The 17330-nt window shown below is 34.2% G+C and overlaps 3 protein-coding genes across 4 annotated transcripts; 1 reads left to right on the top strand and 2 right to left on the bottom strand.

Annotated features, from left to right (window-relative positions):
- Positions 1-62: 62 nt before the first annotated feature.
- LOC130653980 (uncharacterized) lies at positions 63-5154 on the bottom strand. Its single transcript, XM_057456480.1, has 6 exons — positions 4266-5154; positions 2064-3614; positions 1788-1978; positions 1657-1693; positions 1209-1246; positions 63-919 (listed from the first exon to the last, which is right to left on the bottom strand). Exons 1-6 carry the CDS (start codon positions 4399-4401, stop codon positions 743-745), a joined length of 2130 nt encoding a protein of 709 aa, XP_057312463.1. The 5' UTR covers positions 4402-5154; the 3' UTR covers positions 63-742.
- A 2160-nt stretch (positions 5155-7314) lies between these two features.
- On the bottom strand, positions 7315-7779 carry LOC130653836 (uncharacterized). Its single transcript, XM_057456339.1, has 2 exons — positions 7605-7779; positions 7315-7550 (listed from the first exon to the last, which is right to left on the bottom strand). The coding sequence occupies exons 1-2, from the start codon at positions 7777-7779 to the stop codon at positions 7315-7317; spliced, it is 411 nt and encodes a 136-aa protein (XP_057312322.1).
- A 4791-nt stretch (positions 7780-12570) lies between these two features.
- Positions 12571-16783, top strand: LOC130653985 (thioredoxin domain-containing protein 9-like). Of its 2 annotated transcripts, none has more exons than XM_057456487.1 (2): positions 12571-12684; positions 15940-16783. In XM_057456487.1, the coding sequence occupies exons 1-2, from the start codon at positions 12642-12644 to the stop codon at positions 16605-16607; spliced, it is 711 nt and encodes a 236-aa protein (XP_057312470.1). In that variant the 5' UTR covers positions 12571-12641; the 3' UTR covers positions 16608-16783. The 2 variants fall into 2 exon arrangements, with proteins under 2 accessions (XP_057312470.1, XP_057312471.1); XM_057456488.1 differs by having other exon boundaries at positions 12594-12688.
- Positions 16784-17330: the final 547 nt, after the last annotated feature.

Genomic DNA, 17330 nt, shown 5'->3' on the forward strand with positions numbered 1-17330 from the left:
TTTACTAATTCACATCTTCTGCGTCCCAACTAAATTCTACGGCATTTAAAATAATACAGAAATGTTTAATTAGGTTTCCTATTACCAGTCGTATTTTCAACAGCTATAAGAATGGTTGAAAAGAGTTTCACAACATCTGAAAAAACAAAGTTTAGAATAAATCAAATTGTACGATGTCAACTAATTACATAAAATAAGTGCTGTTTAAGGAAATCCACTTAGTGGAAATGTAGCTTTATATAAATAATATTTACAATGATAATTTTTGTATGAATGTTTTTAACAACACAAAAAAACAAAAAATATAAGTTTTAAAACCTAGTCAAGAATCATAAAATATTTTACAAAATATTTGCACAAACTTTATTTATAACGTAGGGGGGGATACTATTAGGGGTTTATAAAATTGATCCAAACCTATAAGTCCTGTCTTACACTTCTCTAAAACATGTTGGCGATGTTGTTAGAACAACAGAAACATTTTAGCTAAATTTGTTTGAGCTTTTAACAAAATAGAATGCCTCTAACGTGGTAGTCTTAGAAAGTTTTTTTTCTTTTAAGCAACAAAATATTTGAAATTTATCAACCAGATGAAGCTTTTGTTAAGTATTGCCTTCAATTTAGAGAAATTAAAACCAATTCTTAGACACAAAAAAGCGAACAAAAAACAGAACATTTCAGTAAAAACAAAAGACACCAAGGCGCTAAACTATACAACCACGGACCATCTATAATAGGAAAATCAAAACGAATCTTTGGACCTTATCTCCCCCTGATTGGACAATTCAAAAGTCAACCCATCAAGTGGACCGTGTGATGTATCACCTGAGTGGTAAGCTGGAAGTAATGGATCGGAAGGTGTTGCAACAGTTCCATTTACAATTACGCCGTTTTCTATCAAATTACCAGAGTTATGTTCCTAAATAATAAAAAAGGAAAAATCGTTATTAAGCTACCATGTTGTCAACCAAGGTGATATCACAGAACATAATATCCCATTAAAAGTCCCCCATAAAAGAACAAGAAAAGTAAGAAATACATATGCGTATATCGCTTGAAGATTACTAGCGTAATTAAATGTTTTTAAGTACAGTTATATGCGATTTACAAGAAAATGGCGTAACACTACTCAAGCTGGCGCAACATGTTCTAAGGGTTACTTATTTTCGGAAGAGTTAAGAAAGCAGCAAACGTATGAAGAGGTATACCTTTTGTTGCTGTTGTTGTTGTAACGCTTGCATCTCGCCTATAAACGTGAAAGGATAATGCATTTAAAATTGATAACAGTTAAAACAAAAACTAAAAAGAGAGTGTAACGAAATGAAAACAGGATTTTGTTATTGCGCGTTGTTGTGACAAATACTCGATGAACTATTACTTTAAGGGTAATTATAAAATAGAAGTACTTTAAAAAGTCTGACGAAACTCTGCAATACACTTAAATACGCCTTCCTTCAAAAATACCTCCAAGCAGCTTCAAAATTATGCGCCATAAAATTTACGTTTTAAAAAATTATAAGTGTTGTTGACTATTACGGAGTATATTTAGAAAGAGACGTTTGTATAAACTCTCTATGGAGTTTATAAGTTAGAACTTCGTTTTCTCAAAAAACGTGAGTAGCCTGGAATCTAATTGCAACAAGTAATAGTACTTACACACATTTAAAAAACTGGTCAATGTGATATCCGCAGACTATAAAAAGTGAAAAGATAAAAATTTATTAATTCTTTACTTACAACTATAATAACCAAAACATTACAATAAAACGTTCTTTTAGAGTACTTACTTCTCCATTCAACCATTCCAAATTTGGTGAACCAGGTGACTTCTTACATGGAGACACAACAATCGGTTTCACTTCAACCTTTGGTGTATTATGAAAGCCAGTGTTTTGTGCTGCTGTTTCCAGAAAGGTGTGCAAAGACTTAAAATGCTCATTATTGTTGTATCCTTCATCAACAACTTCGTCTCGATAACCTGAATTAGAAAGAAGAAAAATTTAAATCAAGTAATATTGTTAATTAACACTTTGACAGATTTTTTAAGTAAACTGCGAACTGACCTGACATAAAAGAAGGGGTGTACACACTGGAATTTGCAATAGGAGATTTGGATAGTGATGTGGTGCAACTGTTGGTGAGTTTGAACGAATCAGGAGATAAGTTAGCATACTGTACAAGTTGTGGAGGTTGAGGGATCAAGTTGACAGCCACTGCGTTGTTAAGAAGCTTACTAGATGCATTCACACGGGGGACGATAGCCCGGTTTTGTGGTACACCCTGCTGTGAACCTAAAGAATAAGGGCGTTTACGTCCGGGTCGTGGTCTTAAAGGTATTAAGTCTTGGTTATTTATAAATCGTACACCGTTATGTCGGGAGGTTATAACGCCCGGGACAACTGGTTTAACAATAGGTTGTTGAATTGGTTTGTTCACCTTCGGTGCAATTTTAGCTGGTTTTTTAATACTATTAACAAGTTCAATTTTTCTCAAATTATTTTCCTCTTTGCAACTCCCCACCAAGCACTGCAAACCGTCCACTGCAAATAACGCCTTCTTCTCCGCCACTTCTCTCCATTCGTACTTAAACTTTAGACAATCATTCTGTCCAAGAGCTAAATAGATTGTCCTCAAATGTATTTTCTCAGCAGTTGAGTAAGTCCAGTACCCTAAAAATGGTTTGATATTACAGTTTTGAGATTTAATATCCTTTTCTTTACTTTTACCAAATATTCTTGGAAAAACATCTGTTTCTGTTTCCCCTGCTACTTCACTTGGTGGGACATCTTTAGAAGTGTCTGTACTTAAATTCTCCAGTATAATAGGAGCTTCTTGCTTTTTCTCACAGCTCTCTAATAGTTTCTCAGCATGAGCCAACTTTTCAGCAATGCTGCTACAACCGTCTTTAATATTTGAAGGCAATGGATAGATATACAATATAAGTTGTTCTGAAGAATACAAATCAGTAAAACGTTTGTCAAACATCTGAAACACTTCTGAAAATTTAGCAGTTGTGTTTACGTTTGTAAAACGTAATCTAGGATTAAACGCATGCTTTTGTACAAAGTTAAATGCTGTATTTGAGTTCGGAAGAAATTCAATATTTATATGTTTAGGAACGGTTACATCTGGTACAGAATTAACGTCACGGTAAAGTTTTTTTAGAAATCTGTTGGGTGGACGTAGTCGGATATTTCGACCTTTATATCGCAGATAGGTAGATCCTTTAGTCACAAGTTCATCTAACTGTTTTAGCACTTTCTGTCCAAGCCCTTGCACTCCCTTCTTACGTAACTCTCCTAAGCAGATCATATAATGAATTTCTCGACGATATGCTTTCTTCGGATTGTTTTCATGTTGTAAAAGTAAAGTCTTTGAAATTTTGGACCATGTTCTGTGATAAAAATGACGAATTTGTTCCTTTGTTTTAGAATCATCTTCGCTTTTTAGTTTCAATTTCTTCTTCATGAGTTGTCTTATTTGAGCGTAATCTTTTCCGTATTCTGCAAGGCCTTGAAAGAAAATTTCCTGATCATCTTCACTCCACTGTTCCCATTGTCGACGACATTTTGTTTTCGTAATTTCTTCTTTTGCTGTAGGTGCGTCTTCTGGTTCTAATAAAAGAATCAACAAGTAATTTTTGTGACTGTTAATGTTAATTTCTTTAATATTAAACATTATTTTTTTACATGTAGAGAAGTAGTGTAAAGTTTACCATCCCCTACTAATTCGACATATACTCTTGGTTTAGTTTAAATAATGGGTTAGAAAAGTTTATAAAACATGTATGTGTAAAAAACACAGCATGTACTTTCCCTCCCAAATTCGCAAAAAAAGCAAGCAAACAAGCAAACAATTGGGTATTCACGAAGAGTTGTAAATAATATTTTCTCAACAAGATAAAACGTAATGTGCCGTAATGATTTGAATTAGCACTCAACGTCTTAAGTGCCCCTCTTGAATAAGCTATTAAGACCCCCCCTACAGGTGTTGAAAGTTTTCCTTGTATTCTTATCAATTGCTCTTCAAAATATTTCGCTTTTTGAGAACCATTGTTAAATTTTTATAAGAACCAAAAATCTCTTCTTTTAGGTAAATATTTGACAAAACATTGCCCTGTTCTTTAAGTTGACCCTTTTGATTAAGCACCCACGTAAAAAATCCAAAATTTAATACGAGCCCAGAATTTTTACATATATAAGATATACATGTATAAACTAAGTAGATTGAATACACATTAAAGGCAACAAAAAACATGTTCACACCTTTGTGGTCTTCTTTTAACTGTGGTGTTTCACATCGACCACTTCTCGTCCGTTGACGCTTGCATGGGGGACGTAAACTTTCTCTTGTAATAAGCATTGATCTTTGTTGAGGGTTTTTATCAGCACTTTTATTCATTTTTTACATCTTCACACATCTAAATTGGGCAATAGACTGTACTTGTTTATTTATAAATAAGTAATCACTCACTGCACCAGTGTATCTAAAAGTAGTGCTTTCTAAATGAAAACGTCTTGGTATGTAAATTAGTACAGTATTTAATAATTATCTAAACAAACAGCTCTGGTATTGATATTTCAGCACCACTTCCTACATAACTTCATGGTTTTGATTAAAAGCTATTCGTTAAATACAAGTTGTAAAAAATGCCAGTGAAAATCAACAGTTAAATGCAAGTTCGTTTTTAACAACAAACTCACAATTTTCCAGTGTATTTTGTGGAAGACTTCCAGTAAATGACTGAGAAATTAAGGAAAGTGTATTTATAAGTTCAAGTAGATTTAAGTACTCCAGAAGGATAAACTTTCAAATAAAAATAAAACAAATACAAAATGTAAATATATATAAATGTTACTTATATGGATGTGAAATGTGTTAAAACTAACAATGCAGCATGCAGTAGGTTACTAACACAAAGTCAAAATTATAGAAAAATTATAGAAGAATTGGATTGGGAGTTTTGAAAAATAGTTTTACAGTTTTGTAGTAAACTTTGGTGCAAAAAACGAGGGAAAGTTAATATTTCATACTATATAGGTAAAGTACGAAATACAAGGTGAAAACAAATATAACATGAACACATAAAGTGGACCAATAATGTATTTATTTTTTAGATAATATATTTATATTTACCATAACGTGATAAAACTTATTTTAAAGTCTTTGTTGCAAAAGGAAATTTCCTTAAAGTTTAAGCCACTGATTAACAATAACTGCTGTTTAAATGCACAATATTTGCTAAAAGTAGGTTCAGGGTTCGAATTAGAAATATAAAGACAGAAGAAAATGGTAACGAAGTACTTTAGACCACTTGCCATTGATCCTGTGTTAATTTCTATTTCAGAAATTTATAGAAATTAACACAATTTTTTATAGAAATAAGTGATACAAACAAAAAAAAGGGTTTGCCATTTCAACATTTTCTTTGTAGAGTGATTTGCGAAGAGAGCATTTTGATTAGCAAATTACTACCTCCTAATCTAAATCCTGACGTTTGTACAAAACTTTACCATAGTAAATTAGATTAAGTCAGTTACCCTCGCTTTCTTCTAAGAACCCAAACCAACATTGTAGAGGGTAATTTCATTGACATTTTGGAAATTGCCTCATATCACATTTCAAAAAATTGTATTCACAACCATTGGATGAATTTAAACACTATTCTAAATGCTTACATTGTTACAAAAACCTTAAAAATATAAATTTTACAATATAAAATTAAACTTATAGATGAGGAGAAGCAAATTCGTTTAACAGAAAGACACAATTTAATAACTTACAAAAAGACGTTAGGTTTGATGATAATGAAATTATATTTAAACAGAAAGCAAGTCTTAGCTAGAGCCTTATCCTTTTCTTTATAATGTTAACACGCTTTTCTAATCAATGCGTTTAATATATTTATAAATTTTTGTGGGCTCGTCCATCTAGCCTTCACTGTGTTTAGTCCACTGGTATTCCTTACGAGTTCCACTAATAGTAATAGGCCACCCTTAAGCATGGTTGTGTAAAGAGTAAATAGGCTTTTTGGTTCTGTGATTTACATCTCAATTTAATGTGTTTATTTCTCAACCTACATGTGTATATAAGTTGATATTTTCTTTTGATTCACTGAAAAATAACTCATACGCAATTTTTTTGTGAAGTTTACATTTCTAAAATAAACTAGATATATAATTGAGTGACATAATCTCTCGGACACAATACAAAAATGTATATATAGTCTGTTTATGAGACCTGAAAATATGAATGTATCAATGTATGTGATATTGACTTTAAAAAAACAGAAAATATTAATAAACAGAAATTAAAAATAAAATCAGGGATAACGCAAATGTGCTGAGCACAAACCTGAACTTCGTTACTTCAGTCAGGGGTAAATTTTGTGTAGAATTATCTTTTCATTCAGTAGTATAATGCACTGATAGATCATTAATTTCTGTATATACTTCACACTTATTCCATGTTTATTTAAAATGTTTTCATACTTATATAGACTGTAGTACATACAAACACATGCCAATATCATTGTGGATTTAATATTTTTTTTCAGGGCCATAGGTAGAAAGTGATTTTCTAATGTCATTGTGAAAAGTTTTTGATAGGTAATAGAATTGAATAATATAAACATTATCATGTCACGAACAAGCGAGTTTATTCTAGGCTACGTTTCGACAACTACAGCTGTCATCGACAGCCAATGATCGTAATCATCTTTGGCTATTTATTATTATTCGAAATTAACAAATCAGATCACAGCAATTAAAGTAATTAATTTTTTCGTGGACCCAGATGGAAGCAATAGATTGATTAAAATCTGTCCGTTTTCTAAAAGTTCACTTTATGTTACGTTTCTTTTATGTTTGTCCCGAGTTAATACGAAATACTATTGATATGAGTATTTCTGTCTGTAAGATTTATGGTTTCTTTTACTTTTCTTGCTGTCCAACCAGACTCTCGGTTTATGATATTTTTATTGTCCCAGTCAATAACATGATCATTCTTTCAGCTATGGTCTGCAATCTCATTTTTGTCTGTATCTGTGTTGCGTATGGCTCTTTTATGCTTTTGCACAAGTTGTTTACACATTCGTTTTGTTTCACTGACATAAACAGTATCACAATTCTTACACGGGATTTCATAGACAATATTACATTGATTCTCTAGACATATTTTGTCTTTCGGATGTGACAGCATACTACATAGCGTGTTCTTAGATTGAAACACTGGCTTTACTTTATGATTTGTCAATACCCGATGAAGTACAGTACTTGTCCCTTGTATTCATGGCATACACACTGTAGCTACTGGTTAATTTTTGGCATCTTCCCCGTTACTGCTCTTATCAGTCCTGTTCCTGATTTTCCTCTCAACCTTTTTAATGGTCTGTCTTAAGTACCCATTTGCAAGTAAGGTGTTGTTTCCACTGACTACATTGACTGCTCTGTCCAGTAATGAGGACACTACACTTTCTTTGCATGACATTTGGTGATTAGATGTGTCGTTGAGATATTGATCAGTATAAGTTGGTTTGCAGTATACTAATACTGATTAGTTACTACCGTTACGAGACACTAGAGTGTCTAAAAAAGGAAGGGTACCGTTCTTCTCATGTTCAATTGTAAATTGAATTTTCAGGTACAAATTATTGATATGTCCATGAAATGCGTCTAGATGTGCTCTTTTTATTACTAAAAAGACATTATGCACAAATCTTTTACAAACTCCTTGAGCGTGATCTGCAGTTGTTAAAGCTGTAGTCTCATGAGCCTGCATATATATTTCAGCTACCACAGAGGATGTTGACCCATAGCCACACAGTCAGTTTGCAAGAATTGTCACTTTTATGTCAGTTTATGCTCTACAGTGTGGACTCAGTGAAAAAGAGAAAGATAAGTTTTATGATGAGTTAATACCAGTCACAGCAAGGTTTTGAGACAGTGAATTGTCATGGTGGGCAACAGACATAGTGGTTTGGAACACATTCAACATTCAGTAAGAAACAAGTAGGCTGATAACATACAAGTCAGGTGGTTGGCACACAGATAGATTACTTTCTGATTAGAAAGTCAGACAAGAAGATGGTGAAGGATGTGAAAGTTATATAAGGGGAAGAGTGTGTTTCTCAGTATAATTTGCTGGTTTGTGTTATTAACTTGAAGAGTGTTAAAGAAGCCAAGGGCAAGTAGAGGCCCCGTTGTAAAGTCTGGAAACTGAAAGAAGAGATTGTACCAAGAGTTTGGACTACTTTGAAGAATTTTCCTCCATAAACTTCTGATGACACCTGTGGGTGGAAGAAAGGACCAGCTAGAAAGACCTGGTAGCTATGGAAAAAGTGGAAGTCAGGTGGCAGTAAGAATATTTACTTAGAAGCTAAGCGCCTTGCTCGTACATTAGTGTAAATGCAAAACCCGAAGCAGAGAGAAACAGATTGGCACATGTTTTAAAGAGGGAAGACCAGCGCAATGAGGTGTTCAAGGTAGCAACGCAAATTATGAAGACCAATCAAGATGTGGTAGGTGAGAAATGTATACATAACAAAGAAGGTGTCTTGGCTAGCACAGAGGAGGAGAAAGAACTAGCTTGTTAGAGCCTTTATTAGTCTGTCAACTCACACGCTAATGCGTGTGAGTTGACATGCCTGAAAAAAGGTTCTGCTTAAAAAAAAAAGATACTTCTTCCTTTGTTGACTAGCAGAATCTTGTCTATTGAGGTAAGAGGTAGGTTGTATGAGGCCTGTGTAAGAAGCGTTAGAAATAAATGATATGAGAATGGTTGTGGTTGTGTAACGCTCACTTCGTAGCATTAAAGACGTTATCCAGATAAGAAGATTGAGTTGCTTGTATACAGCGTCCAACCCATGCTAGTATGGAAAATGGAAGTTAAGCCAGAGAATGAGGGTGATGATGATAATAAACTGCAAGTTTTGCTCCGGTTATTTGTGGTGACAGTTTTTGAGCACTTGTTGTTAGTATACATTAGGTTTACCTTAGTCTAGTAGAGCCTTGCACAATAAGGATGGTTTCTACCTATACCTCTGATCTTAAAGGTTGCAAGGGAGATTAGTCTCATTTGCCTGCAAAAGAACTGGACCCTACTCAGCTCTTGACTGCATATAAACCTCAGCTCTTGGCTGCATATAAACCCCAACATCTAACACTGCACTAGTTCTTTAGATGTACCTTAAGCTCACCCAACCTTCCACCCTTTTCTAAATATATATGGAGTTTTCTTCACCTAATTTGTTATTATTTTATGTTATCAACACGTCTACGAATGGTGGGTATGAAATATACCAACTTACTTTATCACTGCAGTGCAATGGGATGCAGACATTGCTGAAATATCATGGACATCTTCAACTGTAGACAGCTGCATCAAACCTGTTATGGGAGTGCGCAGCACGACACGGCTAGATAAATTGCTTATGCCTTAAGGTTCCTCTGGCATTTCTTTAGGCTAATGTTATGTCAGGGTTTTCGTCCATAGTTAGAAACAATGAGTTTGTAGGTAGCCTATAATTTAATTGGAGCATAATGCTGGGCCTTCTTTATCAGGCACATTTTAAAAAAATATCACTGGTTGCTCCATAAGCTGATTTAATTTGGTGCCAAATTAGTGACTATGTCTAGCCATTTTGTCCTAAAAGTTCATTTAATAACTGCCCGTAGCTATTAAATAGGGTTCAAAATCAACATGATTTGTTGTCACAAATCAAGTAACATACGCTATTTTGGTCTGTAAATTGAACAACAGGGTTGGGTGTGTCACCATTGTGTGTATATGTAGTTGCTTTTTTTAAAAGTGAGTTAATGCAGCTTCTGCAGTTTTTTTTTAATTGTGGAAACTACTAAGAAATTACTAAATCTTTAGCTTTAGATCATATAGTACACAGGAACCTTATTCTCGCCTATTTTAAGGGGAATGATCCTGAACCAAAGTTTCTTCCAGATGCTGGCTTTTACCTGACTGACCTACCCATGATAACATTGATTTTATGTTTTGCATGACGTAACTTGACATGGCTCCTAATCTAAATGTGTTGGTTGAAGGATGTGAACATAGATGGTGGCCTATGTAAGATCCTTCTCTGTCTTTGGCAATCAGGCAATTAGGAGCATTACGTCAAATTAGCAGTACACCTTAGCAGTTCTCCGACTTTTTGGTGTTTACCTAACTATCCAGTACCCTGGTATTTGTTGGTGCATGACAATGGTACAAGTTTGCCACTTTTAACCTCCGTGTCACACCACCCTGATGTGGCTTTTTTGTAGACTAAACTCTGTTAGACACCAACACTTACAAATAAAGTTAAATAAACTCTGCCTGTGCATCACAGATAGCCTAGAACAATGGGACCTAGAGTGGTACAATTTTGCCTAGGTTTATAGCTAACTGTGAAAAGAAGCAAAATATTATGGGTAATCAATGTAACTTAGTTTAATACTATCTTCCCCTCTGATTTTCTTGGGTAAAAAAATTGGGTTTACAAAGTAAATTCCTTAGATCTATCAAAACGAAGTCTGACAGACCACCGTTGTGAGGGAAATAAAGATTGGGGAATCACAAGTCTGGTAAAGATACGGCAAAGCCGTCAAGGAAACTTTCTTCTCTTATTCTAACCTTATATCTTATCAAAGATGGATAAGGCATACATCAATAAAAGTGAGTTCAAACGTCTCACGGTGGCGTGAACAGAATTTATTGCTTTATGACGAAATAGTACCTCCATATGCCAACTTTGTTAACATCGTGTTCGTGCAACGAGAGTGGTGCACACGAATCACGATAAAATTGTGGTCTTTATGTATAACAAACATTCAAACATTTTATCGTGGCCACCACGCAATATTATTATCTCCACGAATGATCGTGTGCCCCACAATTATTTTCGCGAGCTCCACGATTTTTATAGCCAGTATATATAATTTAATTGTTTTTCTTTTCAAAAAAGTCTTTGATTAAAGTTAATTTGTTTGTTTCAGGTTTTATCAAGTTAAAAAAGCATATTTATAGTTTTTGCTTAGTGTATACTTTTTTGTCATGGACGCAATTGTATTTTTACGAAATGTCATTTGTCTGCAAAAGTTAAATTTGGCTGCAACGATAAATGTTTTTTATAATCGCATTTTAAAAGTCTACAAGCAAAAAGCGGAGATAGCAATGTTTTTTTAGATCGCATTTTAAAAGTTTAAAAACGAAAAGCGACAATAGAAATGTTATTTTAGATCGCATTTTAAAAGTTTAAAAACGAATTGGGCGATAGAAATGTTTTTTAAGATCGCATTTTAGAAGTTTATAAACGAGAAGCCGCGATAGAAATGTTTTTTTAGATCGCATTTTAAAAGTTTATAAACGAAAAGCGACGATAGAAATGTTTTTTTTACATCGCATTTTAAAAGTTTATAAACAAAAAGCGGTGATAAAAATGTTTTTTTACATCACATTTCGATTCACGAACAATTAAAATCTATTATATAGCTAGGTTTATGACAACGAATTACCACAACAAGTTAATTTATTTTTTTGCCATGGTTTTTGATTTAATTGATAAACTAATACGGTCTTTGTTGTTTTACAATAGAAGTTATCTATCATGAACATTTGATGTTTAATTTTTGTTCGTGTAGTCCATGAAAAATAATTGTAAGGTCCACGATTGTTAAAAAAATACGCATCGTGGACTATCGTGTTTCGTGCGTAACATGAAAAAAACACGAGCCATGATGTTAACAAACCTTTTCACAGTACTGTAGCTATAGAGATGAATTCCAGTGTGACATTTGTTTACTTTTCAGCGATAAGCTCTTTGGTTTGAGCATTTGCATGGCAGGGTAAAATTGTGGATTTCGCGGAAACATGATTTGAGGTTATAAACTATTATAGAATGTATATTGACACCTTCTGTTTTTTACAGCCCATCTATATTGGCAGATAGGTTTCATCTTCGTCTGATTGCTGCTTGATTAATAAATAGGTGGCCAGGTAAGTGGCTAGCTATGCGATCGCTACGTGGAAAAGAAAAATTACATCTATCACACAGTACAGTAGGTAACGTAGTACCTAAAAACTAACTTAAGTAAAAGTTAAGCTCTAGCTAGCTAGCTAATAGCTAGAGCTTTTAACTAACTTATTTTATATGATAAAAACACATCTTAGATCCCAAGGCTATAAGTCAAATTTTAGAGAAAAATGATAAAAAGGTAACATTAATAAGTTGTGGAAGAATCTCAGATTTGAAATATAAAATGAAACAAAAACAAAGCTTCTGCTACACAGAAACAGCTGCCATTATTATATCGTCTATTCGTACGGTAAAGATGGGTCACGAAATTACTAAAAGGTGGCAAACATTTTCAATATAATAAATATACATAAAGTTTAACGATTTCGACAGCAAACTCTTATATACACAAATTAAAACATTGTAAAATTTTAATTAGAATTTTTAACCTTAATAAAAGATGGCATGTATGCAACAATTAGAAGTCGTCAAACGCGGTCCTGCGTTTTACCACGTAAATCATAAACAAAGGGTATCCATATACCGGAATAATGGTTGCTGCGTATCTGGTTGCAGAAGGTGAATAAAAGACGCCAATCTGCTCTGCCTTGTTTTTATTATCGACTTAACTTTTATGCTTTCTTTAACTCGTGAACAAACTGTACTGAAGCATTACGGTGTGTAAGTTATGTTATACTTTAAAAGAATTAAAGATCGCTAAAATAGTCCTAGTAAAGGTATAGGATATTGAAAATCAGGGCAGCACCAAACATAACGACGCCCTCCATACTCATAGACCTTTTTGAATGTTTACATTTTGCGCGGTAATCCCCTCTGTTTCTAACAGCTGGATGGCGGGCAGAAAGATGTGGGTGCTTGCTAAAGAATGGTCTTGGTCTTTTTTCAGCCCTTTTCTTTTTAGGCTTTAAACTATTTATCCAGTGTAGTTTTGAATAAGGCTGCCATCAAAAATGTGCCTGACACGAGGGTGCCGATAAGCCGCATACGCCGTAAAAAGTGCGGGCGTTTTTAGGCGAGTTCGGCGTTTTGAAAAAATTATAAGGATTCACCCGAAAGAACCCGCATAGGCCAGAATAATGCCCGAAAAAGAAAAAAAAACAGACACTAATGTGATTCAAAAAAACTATAATTAAAATAAACTTACTATGTGGTAGTGAAGTTCTTAAAAGAACTGTTTTTGATCGTTTTTGATTAAGTTTACTTTATAAATAACTTATATATAAACTATATTAACTCCTTTCTCTTCAAGCGCCTTCTTCCCTCCGCATGGTTTATTACAAGGAATTGCATTTCGGGAATGTTCAGGGCGATTTCGGGAAAGTGCGGAAAGTTTTGGGTGGGGGGGGCAAACGCCAATTTCATCCATATATATGCGGGCGTTTGCGGCTTATTGGCACCCTCTTTGCCTGACCGACCGACTCATTTTTGCGGGTCTTCGGGACGCGAACGTAACATTTTTGATAGTGGCCTAACTTCAATAACAAAATGACAACCCTGAAAGGTATCATTGGGACTTTTTATAAATATATGTCAATCAAATCTGAATAACATATATTCATATAAATCCTAATGATACCTTTCTGGTTTCTCATTTTGAAAGTATGTGCTTACGTCATTATTTGTAATGTGTTCTTACGGTCAGAATGTTCTCCTTCATTGCTCTCCATGAGGGTACAAGTGGACTTTTCATGGTCAACCCTTCACAGCAGATATCTTAATTTAACAGAATTTACAAGCAAAACGCTGTTAAAATGTCACAATTGAAAAAATTAAGCTATATATACCTAAAACAAATTAAAATTTTGACTAAAAAAAAAATTCCTTGAAAAATCCAGTATTGTATTTATAAAGGTTTCACAACTAAAACATGAGTACGGCATTTGTCTATCATTTCATAATGTCTGCTTAATCTGAATACTGGCCCGTGATTGGTTCAACCAGTATTATGATGCGAACCAGACCACAAGAATGGCAGTTGACCATGCCACACGATTGCGTAGCGTATCTAATTTGCTCCGGGTATGGCTATTTATTTGTTTAATAACCCTGTTCCTGGGTTTGCTGAAAAAAGCGCTAAGATGTGTATGGTAATTCATTTGTGTATATTGTTTGAGTAGATTCACGAAGAATCAAAAGACAAGAAAACTAGTAACAATGGAAGGAACCACGAAAACAGTCCTTATACTTATATCGTATTTATTTTGATGCATGTAGTGTATATAATACTCCATTGTTGAATTAGGTTTGCGCTTTTTGCGCGCCTGATTTCGTGGGGCAGATGTAGTGGGGTCGATGGTCACAGGGTCTATCATTTATTCCAATAGACCAATTTCCGTGTGACGTGATTTGTTTTGATTTTATTGGAGAACAATGGGCATGTGCGTACTTTTGTGTAGGTAAAAAAACAAGACTCACATTGGGCAAAATGTCAATTAATGAAGATTAAAGATTTTTTGGGAAAGCATAACAGCCAAGAAGACCTGGAGTTATATTTTAACTATATTCTTTGGATTTTTCTTAAAAAATTCCCTAATTGGATTTAAACATTTCTTTTTTAGATGGATTTCTTTGATTTCCGTGGTCTGTTGTTTACATTTTCTACCTACAAAAATCCTGCGCATGTAAACATCATCTATATGGTATTGCTAAACTAAACAATGCTAGCGTCACAGTATGTGGATTTATCGAGATAAGAGCCCATCACACATTGATAAAACAACAATGTCTTTTTTAAATATGACTATTTTTCATTAGGAAGTAATCTGTCAACAGAGGTACGCAGTTCTTCCGTGCCTCACGTAATTCAGGTTCACAATAGGGTGTACGAACGCGATCACATAACCTAATGAGAAGCCTGACCTTTGTGCGAAGAAACAGACTGTGGTGCCGTAGTTTAGTGGTTATAACTCTCGCACTTTGTGCAGGAGACCGGCTTTCGATTCCCCTTAGCAGTGATTCAATATGGGCGAGTGAATGTTACCATAGCCCCGTGTTAACCCAAGCCATGTGAGGGAAATTTGGGCGATGGCACACTGTGTGGATGTTGGATGTTGCACCCTAATTAGGTCTGCGTAGCTAAAAATGAGCATTAAATACTCTAGGGCCCCCTATCTAAGCCATGACCCGTCCTGGAAGTAATAGACAGGGTATATCCCTCGATATTTGTGAGGCTAGCCATGTAAAATATGCACTTCTATCGTAAACTGGAAATATGGAAATAAATAATTACTACTACTAAAAAGAACCTTACTTCACCCAGGACCTAGTTAGGGCTTACTGGTTAAAATGTAAACATCCAAAAAGGTCTATATATACAGTCAGGAAAAATTTTAAATATGCTGTCACACTATAAATAAACTGGACCTCCCAATTAGGTATCAATTACATTTTACTTAAGAGGGTAAATCGCTTATTTGATTTGTTAGAAGTAAAATATCCCCAAATTTGCATATTTTTTTAGTGCTGAGAAGCATGTATTTACGACCTTAACTATTTAAAACCAATAAAAATTAATGTGGGGTACTATTACTTCAGCAGATGCAAGGCAACTAAATGTGAGTCCAATTCTACAAATGTGGGCGTATTTCTTGCTCTGCACTTCTTTACTTAAATCCACTAAGTTGCTCAATGATGTTTGGGTAACCAAAGGAAGCTGGACACTAAACATTGTTCACTTCATTAAAATTGTTTATACTGCACATAATCGTCCTTTATCTCGGTTTTAGAGAAAATATAATTTTATACATTAAGTAATCTAAATTCCTGGTATACAGAAATTTTACAATGCTGAATATGCTTTTGAAAACAAAAAGCCTAAATTTATGAATTCAAAGAAAAAAATGTACACTATATATAATAGACGTATATATATGTAATGTAATGTTCAAAATTCTTTTATGACTATTTCCCAGGTATAGATCAAACAATGGAACAAATAGTTCACCAACAGGTAATTCAGGCTGCTCAGACAGTGGAAGGGATTGTTGACAAAGAATTAAATCGTTTGGAGAACTTGGACCAAGATGACCTTCAAAAAATAAGACAGGAGCGTGTTAAAGAAATGAAGAAACAAGCTAATCGTCGAGAAGAGTGGAAGGTAATTGGTCATGGCAAATATGAAGAATTGAAGGATGAAAAGGAATTTTTTGATGAACAAAAAAAAAGCGAGAGATTTATATGTCATTTTTATAGAGAAAGTACATTTCGCTGCAAAATAGTCGACAAACACTTAGATATATTAAGTAAAAAGCATATTGAAAGTCGATTTGTGAAAATAGATGCAGAAAAATGCATGTGGTTAGCTCAAAAGTTGAAAATTAAGGTTATACCAACCATTGCTTGTATTAAAGACAGTAAAACAAAGGATTTTATTGTTGGTTTTGATGATTTAGGTGGTACTGATGATTATCCTACAGAAATGTTAGAATGGAGACTTGGAATATGTGACATGATTGACCACAGTGGCGATAAACCAGTTCTGAAAACGAAAGCTTCTGCTAAAATATTTGGCTTTGCAGGAAAATCCAAGAATATTCGAGGGAATAATGAAGATTCGGATGACAGTGATGATGATTATTAACGATACCTTTTGATTACAATGTTTTAATGTGACTCCTTACCCAGTTAAATCTGTTGCAGAATAACGTTATTGTACCCAACATTTGACCATATTCGTACCAATATATATTTATGTTAACTTATTGTTATGCAACTATAATCACTGAGCATGCAGGTTAATAAGAAAATTCTTTAATATTTAACTTGTATTTGTAGTTTCTATTTTTATTTTTTTCATCGTGCTACTTAAAGATAGATCTGTCAATTATCATATAAATTGTCCCGCCGAAGTAAGTTATAAATCTTTAATTATACGCTTCGTTCCTGAGTTCTCCGGATATCAAAACCGCTAGCGCTTACTCGACAGCTAACAAGATTCTTAGCCGCTGGCCTCGTTGTCAAAAAGGTAAGAACCCTTGAGGACGAGGTTGCATAAAACGCTGTCTCCTTGTAACGTTCTCTGTGTGGTTCTAGCTGTGATAGACTGACTGGGACCTTGTTCTGTTTACGTTAGAATTGTTAAAAAAATAAATAAAACTCGTTTGTTTTTGACAAAATTTGGTACATTGAGCAAAGGAATCATCTTGAACAACATGACGACACTAAAATTTTTTTCACCTAAAAACTATTCAGCCAAAATTTTTAAATGGCTTCGTTTTTGACAAAATTTGCCACGGTAAATAAAAAAAAAGACTAAAGCCGACTGTATTTACTAAAGCCGTCAAAGATTACATTGATTCTTTTC

The sequence above is a fragment of the Hydractinia symbiolongicarpus genome, chromosome 8 (genome assembly GCF_029227915.1).
Source record: "Hydractinia symbiolongicarpus strain clone_291-10 chromosome 8, HSymV2.1, whole genome shotgun sequence".
Lineage (NCBI taxonomy): Eukaryota > Metazoa > Cnidaria > Hydrozoa > Anthoathecata > Hydractiniidae > Hydractinia > Hydractinia symbiolongicarpus.

Excerpts from the sequence above, each read along its gene's own strand:
- LOC130653980 (XM_057456480.1), bottom strand. The coding sequence starts at position 4,401 with ATGAATAAAAGTGCTGATAAAAACCCTCAACAAAGATCAATGCTTATT. Across the intron at positions 3,615-4,265 it reads GTTAAAAGAAGACCACAAAG|AACCAGAAGACGCACCTACA; the intron begins GTGTGAACATGT and ends TTCTTTTATTAG. Across the intron at positions 1,247-1,656 it reads GACCAGTTTTTTAAATGTGT|GCGAGATGCAAGCGTTACAA; the intron begins GTAAGTACTATT and ends TCACGTTTATAG.
- LOC130653836 (XM_057456339.1), bottom strand. The coding sequence starts at position 7,779 with ATGCAGGCTCATGAGACTACAGCTTTAACAACTGCAGATCACGCTCAA. Across the intron at positions 7,551-7,604 it reads AATTGAACATGAGAAGAACG|TATTAGTATACTGCAAACCA; the intron begins GTACCCTTCCTT and ends GTAACTAATCAG.
- LOC130653985 (XM_057456487.1), top strand. The coding sequence starts at position 12,642 with ATGCTTTCTTTAACTCGTGAACAAACTGTACTGAAGCATTACG. Across the intron at positions 12,685-15,939 it reads AACTGTACTGAAGCATTACG|GTATAGATCAAACAATGGAA; the intron begins GTGTGTAAGTTA and ends ACTATTTCCCAG.